At 39.3% G+C, this 9671-nt stretch overlaps 1 protein-coding gene across 1 annotated transcript; it reads left to right on the forward strand.

Annotated features, from left to right (window-relative positions):
- The first annotated feature begins 812 nt into the window (after positions 1-812).
- On the forward strand, positions 813-4643 carry LOC131019195 (transcription factor MYB8-like). Its single transcript, XM_057947870.1, has 3 exons — positions 813-1035; positions 1102-1231; positions 3817-4643. Exons 1-3 carry the CDS (start codon positions 903-905, stop codon positions 4445-4447), a joined length of 894 nt encoding a protein of 297 aa, XP_057803853.1. The 5' UTR covers positions 813-902; the 3' UTR covers positions 4448-4643.
- The last annotated feature ends 5028 nt before the right edge of the window (positions 4644-9671 follow it).

The following is a 9671-nucleotide window of genomic DNA, read 5'->3' on the forward strand; positions in this document are numbered from 1 at the left end:
GGTGGGTTCGGGGGGGTAGACAGGGCAGGGAGAGTAAAAAAAAAAATTTGGCTTGGGTGTGGGTGGGTGGGTGGGGGGAGGGGGGTGGGTGAGGTCGGGGGTCTGGGGGTAGACAGGGCAGGGGGAGTAAAAAAAAAAATCGTTGGCACTTATGGCACTAATAGTGCCATAAGTGTCTAACCCGACCCGCGTACCTGATCCTACCCGGCACGCGACCCGCGCTCCTGACCCTACCCAGTCCGCCCAATTAAGGGCAAAAACGTCCCAAAGCTATAAAAATGGCCAAAATTTATATTTTTTCAATGAGTGGCCATAATTTGTGTTTTATGATTCATTTTGGCTATTTCAAAATTTTACTCTATTTTCAACTTATTTACCACCTCGCATAATCGATCCGAGTGCTAAAAATGCTACCCTATAGTCATAAGATAGAAAAAAACAAAATGCATTTTTTTTATTATTGGTACTACTTTGCAATCTCCCACACTTAAAACCACAGTCGGCAATTGTTTCCCAGAATAAATAAATTAAGATGATCGATAAATTTGTTATTCTTTAATGCTCAAGTTGGTTATTAAACAAAATATGACTTGATATGCACGTCGGAAACTGGCTATTCGTACGCAAACATCGGCGGAGAGAGAGAGAGAGTTACGTGGAAAAAAGTTTGTTACGTAATACATGTGTGTGTGTACGTAGAAATTGTGCAGACAGATCGAGTTCGTAGAAACTATATATTGAGTTTGATAAGATGTCGTTTTAGTGTTAGATGGGAGCACAACATATTACTACTGTTCCATGGGTCCTCCTTCTTCGTCCCAACATATTTAGACCCCAATTAATCATCAATATAATCAACAAATAAAAGTCCATAAAGAGAATTATAGTAAAATTAGTAATATATGGGGCACCATTCTTGCTGCAACCAGCAGAAGGTAAAGAGGGGGCTGTGGTCTCCCGAGGAGGACGAGAAGCTCATCAGATACATCACAACTCATGGCTGTGGCTGCTGGAGCGAAGTGCCTCAGAAAGCAGGTTTTTTCACATTATATTATCTCATTTTAGAATCTTGGATTAAAAAATAAATTGATTTTACGGTAGGGCTTCAAAGATGTGGCAAGAGCTGTCGTTTGAGATGGATAAATTATTTGAGGCCTGATATTCGAAGGGGGAGGTTTACGCCGGAAGAGGAAAAACTCATTATTAACCTTCATGGGGCAGTAGGAAACAGGTATGTATAAATCTTCTCTTTTTTGGGTTGCACCTCTCCTGCATTTTTAAAATAAATTCTACTTATATAAAAAATCACATTTCTTGATTTTGTTAAACTATAACTACAAACACACGGATATATCTTTTTGGACCAAATTCTTGGGTCCTGTAAAAGTAAAACTATTGTTGATTGTGTGGTATACTTTTCGAGATTGTTGTTAATTTGGAAGTATAAATGCAGTTCCTGCATGGAAGTGCCATGTTTTATATTTATATATGTACAGTATATATGAAGTATATATGTACATACGTTATATATATAGATTTCGAATTCTTGAGTGGGTTATACCTATAATTAAGTATTTTAAAATAATGTGGGTATGTGCATGTGTGTGGTGTGTTTTTTCATATTCAAAATACGTAGTTTTCATCACTTGGCAATTTGGAAGTCGTTAAGATGCTAATGTCACATATTCAGTCTAGTTATGGAGTGTTTTTATTGTAAAAAACAAGCATACAGTTCTAGTCAAGTATGAATTATTCTAGCACTTGATTAAAGTCACTTCTCAACGAAGAAATCCCATATTCTTGATTTCTTTCTCCATCAATCATTTTCCTTTTCCGAACCATCTTTAGTTCAAGTCAAGAAATTGCTCCATTCTTTCAATATTACACACAAAATCTTCTTGCTTCAAATAAAAGTCAATGTTACGTCTCATTTCATGAAATTAACAGTAGTTTTTACTTATTTTCAAAAAAAAAAATCACAAAAAGGACTCACTATAATATATATATATATATATATATATATATATATATATATATATATATATATATAGGGTTAGTTTCAATGAAAAAGGCCTAAATATATGTAAGAAAGAAGAGAGAAGTAATCTCATCCGTTGATCTTATATAATCTAACGGACATGATTTGTTCACGCCATGTTCAACGGATTTTTTCGTTGAACATTCGTGAACATATACAATATTTTTGGGGGTTATGGGTTTCGACCCCCCATATGTTCAACGAAAAAAATCCGTTGAACATGGCGTGAACAAATCATGTCCGTTAGATTAGATAAGATCAACGGATGAGATTACTTCTCTCTTCTTTCTTACATTTAGGCCTTCTTCATTGAACCTTGGCCTATATATATATATATATATATATATATATATATATATAAATTATTCATTTTAAAATTGAAAAGATAAAATTACCCTACTTAAAACGTGAACTTTGCTCTACATACTTAACCATTGCAAGTCGAGTATATGAACATTAGTAGTAAATAAATTAATGTTCGAGACACTCGACCTCTGCGAGTGGAGCATTAGTGGTAAGTGTACCAATGTTCGACCATCAATCGAGCATTTTTAAAAATACACTAATGCTCGAAATACTCGACCACTGCAATTTGGTATAGTCGAGCATCAAATTAATGCACATTAACTCGGCATATCTGTAAGTAAAATTATATATTTTGTAAAAAATAAATATTTTTAAAATTTTATCTTTGAAAATGGGTAGATGGAATTTTCATCGAAATTATAAATCATATTCCTTCGTCCATAAAAAATAGCCATTTCTTCCTATTTTGGGATTTCCACAAAAATTTGTCCCTTTCCGTTTTTAGAAACTATATATCACATGGCCGGCCCTATTATTCTCTCACAATACAATTAATTATCATTATAAACACTAATTTTTAAGTACAACCATTTCTCCATTCACAATACAATAACCATTTTTTTATTAAAACACGTGTCGTCTCTTACTATGACTATTTTTTGTGGACGGAGGGTTCTTACACCTAGCCATGAATATTTTTAATATGGTCAACTTTATGTATATGATCCACTTTATATACATATATGGAATGGTTCCAATGAGATCTCTCATATGGTGAGATCTTAGACCGATTTATAGGTGTTGATTTAATGTATTCTATGTCTGATATTTATTTGGAGGGGAAATTTTATTACCTAGACTCGAATCCTAGAGGGAGTGAAAACTTTACTAATTTTTTTAATATTGTTATTCAACACTATATATTGTCTTATTCATCACTATATACTGAATATCTCACAAAAAATAGCAATATCACTAGAACCTAATCCTATATATATATATATATATATATGGAAGGGCTACCGTGAGAACAACTCTTAAAAAGAAATAAGAACAATTTTCAATGTACGAATTTTATGTAGAACACATATGAATTCGCTGTATAAAGATATGAATTGTGAAAAATAAATTTTTGCTACCTTAGATATTCAACTCAGGACCATAAATTCATCCAACAGGGTTACGAATCAACTGTAGATCTTAATGATCTAAGGGCTGAAAATTGTTCTTACGTCCATATTTTAAGTGCAAATTACTTATAGTTTTTGTGCAGTTACTTTGTTCAGCGTAGAGTTTTCACAATATTCACAATAGAAAGTTTTTATACATAATTAAGAAGTTTAATTTTCTCTTATGGAACAATGCATGGCAAAACCTAATTTAAATTATTTGTGTTTGTATGACCTAGCTACGTTACCATCAAAAGATGTATTATTGTAATATATAATATTTTAAAAAACTTAAACATGCAGATGGGCTCATATAGCCAGCCATTTGCCGGGAAGAACAGATAACGAGATAAAAAACTATTGGAATTCATGGATCAAGAAGAAGATAAGAAAGCCATCAACAACTTCATCAAACAATACCAAAATAAACACTAATCAAGATTCTCACTTCACCTCTGCTCAAGACTTCTTCAACCGGAATCTATCTACCAAGTCGCCCGTTCAGGACACACTATTCCCTCTAACGTTCATGTTCGACATCGGCCCGACGACAACGACAACGACGGAAGGCCTCGGCGTCACTGACAACACCAGAATAGATCACATTAATTTCCATGAAAATGCAGGAATATTAATGAACCAAGAAACATGGCAAATGAACCAACACCAGCATCATCAATCGGAAATGCTCCAATTCACACCGTTGATGGAGAATCTCGAGAATATTATGCTGCCTATAGATGTGCAGAATGGTGGGGGAGGGCAGATCTCAGAGGCTGATTGTTTGCAGCAGAGAAATGAGATGAATGAATGGATTGAAGCGCAGAATTCATGTTCTAGTTATTTTTTATGGGATCAAGCACAAGGAAATGTTGGTGGGGATGCTTCGTCAAATATGGCGACTTTGCTCTCTTCTTTTCCATCATCTCTCTGACTCTCAGGATTAACCTATATATGTATATGTGTATGTGTGTGGTTGTCATGATATTTATATTTTCTGGATTTTTTTAGAGGAGTTAAGTTTCATAATTATAGAGTGGTGAAACGTGAGAGTCTTTGGCGATTAATTTCTTGAATAATGTAAAGAAAACTCTGGACACGAAATAAAAATGTTGACAAATTTTCCATTAATGCTTGCAATTTATTTAAGGGTTAATAGTGTTTAATATCCCAAACTTTCAGCGTTTTCCACAAAATGTTCCGAATTTTCATTTTCTCCTAAAAAACCCTGAACTTTCAGTTTTTTCCATAACATGTCCCGTTATATAAAATTCGGTGACAAAAAGATCTCGTCGAAAGAAATATTTTGGGGACCGCCATTGTTGGAAAATTATATTGGGAACCACCATTGTTGGAAAACGCTAAAAGTTCGGATCTTTTTATTATTTTTCTGTCATTGAATTTTGTATAGCGGAACATTTTATGCAAAAATACTGAAAGTTCAGGATTTTTTAGAAGGAAATGAAAGTTCGAAACATTTTATGGAAACCACTGAAAGCTCGGAATATAAAACACTATTAACCCTTTATTTAATTAATTACTTTCGGATTTTCACATATTCAACTTTGATTATACATATATATATATATAGCTTAGAGGCCTCCTCAATTTGTGTTAAATTAAGATTATATGTTAATGTCACGCACACTTCAAATTCGACCACATTGACACATATATCCCTTCATTTTTATTTTTATTTTTGGTTATTTGAGTTGGGCATGCTGATGGTCATGGATCTGTATCCCACCAATATGTCGATGTAGAAATCATATCGCCATATCTAATAAGGAGCAGTCTTGGGTGTGCGCGTGTTGGATGGGATCAGATCAGATCCGGGTCCGACCCTATTTGGATTTGACCTATTTATTTTTATATGTACAAATTGCCACTTATATCAAGCTACAATTATTACTTTTGCAACTAAGACTTTTACTCAAGAGAAAAAATCTGACTTTTCTTCCTCTGTTTCCCTTTCCCACGGCGGCTAGGGCTTCGAGAGTGTAGTCTTCTGTCCTTGGGAGAGACGAGTTCATCCGTTGGAGGGAGTGTTGTCTTCGGCTGTTATTGATTTCCATCGCCTCTGTTTTAATGGATTCCGAGGAAATTGCAAGAAGAGTTGCCAGTCTCAAACTCTCTAGTGAGGCACGAACCAGATCTGTCACGGTTGCGCCTCCAACTTCTGTGGAGGGCGCTCAGAACATGACGAAGATGATCATGGGTAAAGTTTTCTCTAATAGAATCATAAATCGGGATACCCTGAGAGATACGCTACCCAACATTCTTCAAGCAAGGGGTTCGATGGAGATAGATTTGGTGGGAAGGAACATTTTTGCTATCTCGTTGGATCTGGCTTCAGATCGTGATCATATTTTTGCCGACGGCCCTTGGCACTTCTTCAACGATCTCATGATTCTTCAAAAAGCTGAGATCACACACACCGCAACTTCGATCTCGTTTGACTCTGTGACAATATGGGTACAACTACATAATCTTCCCATCTCATGTATGAAAACTCACACTGTCCGTCAGATCGGGGAGCAGATTGGACGTGTGGTAGAGGTGGAGGGCTTTGTTTAGGCCGGTATGCCCGTGTCTATGTTACCTTGTTCCTGTTACCATAGAGGGGTTTTCTGAGGAGATTATGGTGCTTGTTTTATACGAAAAATTGCCAGATCATTTTTGTTTTGCTTGTGGTAAGCTTGGTCACCACATGAGACAGTGCGAGGCTGACCTGGAAACTAAATCCAATCCACAGTTCGGCAATTGGTTGAGAGCGGGTAGAGGAGTTGATTATAGACGTGGTGGAGGGCGCCAATCCCCACCATGGAACAGGACTGATAGACAGAGGTTAGTCCCTAGAGCTGCCCCCCATGGCCCTCGACCTCCATCGAGGAATGATGAGCCCGCCCCGAATCCTCCCACCGTGCGACCGATTGTGGACACAGAGACGAACAAGGAGACAAATTGCCTGGAGTTAGATCTTGTTGACTCGACTTTAAAAGGGGTAATTGAGGACTCTCCTTGTATGGACCTTGAGCTCCCACCACTTGCGACGGAGGGCAGTGATACTACCTCTGTAATTGAGAAGATTATTGATCAGGAGAGTGCTTACTTGGGAAAGGCAGTACAACCAGAAAATGACAAAGGTCCAAAAAACCCCAAAATAAACCAACCTCCGGCAAAGAGTAGACTGAACCCGAATGGCAAAGGTTGGAAAAGAAGAGCACGACAGCTTTCCCCTAACTTTAATATGTCTAAGAATGGGACTACCGAGAAGAAAACTGCGGGGAATAAGCGCTCCGGAGAGGCCATTGGGGAGTTAGATCACAGAGGGCATAAACTTAAGCAATTGAAACTTATTGATGAGGAGAAACAAATTGAGTGTGAAACGCCCCGTCGAGCATTATGAGGTGCATTGCATGGAACGCGAGGGGGTTGGGGAGCCCTCGAGCGTTCCACGAGCTGCGTCGGCTGATTGTCGACCACTCCCCATCGCTACTCTTTGTTTGCGAGACAAAACTCTCTACTTCTCGCTGCAAATGGTGGCGCACGAACTTGGGCTTTGATGGACACTTTATTGTTGATTCGCAGGGAGCAAGTGGGGGCCTCATGTTGTTTTGGAGGGCCCCCCTTGCTCAATTACGATTAAAAGCTACTCGGTGGGTCACATTGATTGTGTTGTTCAGCAAACTGACACATGTTGGCGTTTTACGGGCTTCTATGGAAATCCTATCACTTCTCAGCGGACACACTCTTGGGAGTTAATGCGACGTCTTGCACGAAATGATTTGGAGCAATTACCGTGGATTATGGGAGGCGATTTTAACGAGATTCTTTGCCAAGATGAAAGCTCTGGAGGAGGACGACGCCCATAGGGAAAAATGCAAGGCTTTGGTGCAGCGATATCTTTCTGCGGTTTTCAGACGCTTCCTTGCGATAGTGCATTCACCTGGTACAATCAACGCACGGGAGAGGCTGCCACTTGTCTCCGTTTGGACAGATTTATGGCTAACCAAGCAGCTTTTGATATTTTTGGCGACCCCTCCTCGTCGGCTCTTGATACTTGGGTCAGATCACCGCCCTATTCTCCTTCAGCTTGGTGGCTTTAAGAAAACTACTATCCCGGGCAAAGGTCATCGCCGATTCTACTTCGAGCAAAAATGGCTTCTAGATAAATCTTTTGCAGCTGATTTTCTTACTAATTGGCGATCCTTCCTCCCCATGCAGCTGCATGACCACCTTGAGAGGAGCAAGAGCTTCCTACAGACTTGGGCTAAAAATAAGTTTGAATCTCCGACGAGAGAGCTCATAAAACTACGGAAGAAGTGCACACACTTACTGTCCCATGGAGACCGAAAGCGTTTGGCGAAGGAGCTGAAAAAGTTAGATAAAGAGATTGATAAGTTTATTGAAGCGGAGGAGATCCATTGGAAGCAACGCTCGAGGGCTAACTGGCTCGGCTTGGGCGATCGAAATACCAAGTATTTTCACTCTTTCACGAGTGAAAGGAAAAAGAAGAATACTATCACAAAACTCATTGACAAAAATGGCATTGAGAGAAAGAATGATGAAGAGTTTGCTGAGGTTATTCAAGATTTCTTTGCAGATTTGTTCACATCCTCCGCTCCGCTGGTCGAGCATATTGATGCTGTCACTAACACTGTCTCGGCCTTCTTGAGTGTTGGGGGAAGAGAGGAGCTTGATGCGGAGTTCACATCAGTCGAGGTTCGAAAAGCGGTCTTCTAGATGCAGCCACATAAAGCACCTGGCCCCGATGGCTATCCACCATTCTTTTATCAGAAATTCTGGGGTGCTATTGGAACTTTGGTTACAAGTAATGTGCTGAACATTTTGAATGGCAGAGCTAGCATCCGGGAATGGAACAAGACCCTCATTGTGTTGATCCCGAAAACACACAAGCCTAAAGACGTGAAGGAGTTTAGGCCGATTAGTCTGTGTAACACAAGCTACAAGATTGTGGCCAAGATGTTGGCTAATCGGCTTAGAGGGTTTCTGCAATATCTAGTGGACGATTCTCAGAGCGCGTTTATACCGGGTAGGCTGATATCCGATAATATTTTGTTGGGCTATGAATGCATGCACTGGCTGCGGTCTAAAAAGTTCGAAAAAGAGGGTTTTGCAGCAGCTAAGTTGGACATGAGTAAGGGTTTTGATCAGGTAGAATGGCGATTCCTCCGGGCTATGATGATTGTGATGCGACTGCCGGTTAGACTTGTCAATCTTATTATGAATTGTGTCTCTTCCATGGAATACTCCTTTGTGATCAATAGGAAAGTTTACGAATTACTCACGCCTGGCCGCGGTTTAAGGCAAGGTTGCCCGCTCTCTCCTTTCCTCTTCGTCATTTGTGCACAGGGCTTTTCTTCTTTACTCCGGAGTTTTGAGAATCAAGGGCTCTTTAGTGGGATTAAAATGGCAAAGTTTTGCCCAACTATCACGAACCTCTTCTTTGCCGATGATAGTTTGGTGTTTTTTTAAGGTGGATAGACAAGTGGTGGAAGGCTTTGGCTCCGTTCTTAAGATCTATGAGAGGGCGTCTGGACAAGTTGTTAACTTCGACAAATCAACTGTCTCTTTCAGTGGAAGCACGACCCCAGCTGACATCAAGATGGTTACTGATAGGTTGGGAATTAAAGAGACCGATGGCTATTCCTTGTACCTGGGACTCCCTACTTTTATTGTGAGAAAGAAAAAGCTGCAGTTTGAATACATCCGAGATCGATTTCAGAAGAAAGTCAGCAACTGGAACAATCGTTAGTTTTCTTCGAGAGGCAAGGAGACTCTTATCAAGTCGATTTTATAGGCGATCCCTTCTTACGCTATGACCTGCTTCCGGATACCTGTTGGAATTTGCGAGGATATTGAGCAAATATGCAATAAATTCTGGTGGGGTGATTCAGAAAGCAAAAATAAGATGCACTGGCAGTCGTGGAACAAATTATGTGTGCCTAAATCTCAGGGAGGTCTCGATTTTAGAAAGATCGCCAACTTTAATCAGGCCATGATCGCAAAACAGACTTGGAGACTTATTCACAAGTCGGATTCCTTGCTCGCCAAAGTTCTTAAAGCAAGGTACTATAAAGACTCCAACATCCTTAATGCTCCTACCCCTCCCAACTGCTCGTTTACGTGGCGCT

This window comes from Salvia miltiorrhiza, chromosome 3, assembly GCF_028751815.1.
Source record: "Salvia miltiorrhiza cultivar Shanhuang (shh) chromosome 3, IMPLAD_Smil_shh, whole genome shotgun sequence".
NCBI lineage: Eukaryota > Viridiplantae > Streptophyta > Magnoliopsida > Lamiales > Lamiaceae > Salvia > Salvia miltiorrhiza.

What these genes read in the sequence shown, in the direction of transcription:
- LOC131019195 (XM_057947870.1), top strand. Translation starts at nt 903, where the DNA reads ATGGGGCACCATTCTTGCTGCAACCAGCAGAAGGTAAAGAGGGGGCTG. An exon ending in CGAAGTGCCTCAGAAAGCAG is followed by an intron (nt 1,036 to 1,101) that starts GTTTTTTCACAT and finishes ATTTTACGGTAG; the next exon opens with GGCTTCAAAGATGTGGCAAG. An exon ending in CATGGGGCAGTAGGAAACAG is followed by an intron (nt 1,232 to 3,816) that starts GTATGTATAAAT and finishes TTAAACATGCAG; the next exon opens with ATGGGCTCATATAGCCAGCC.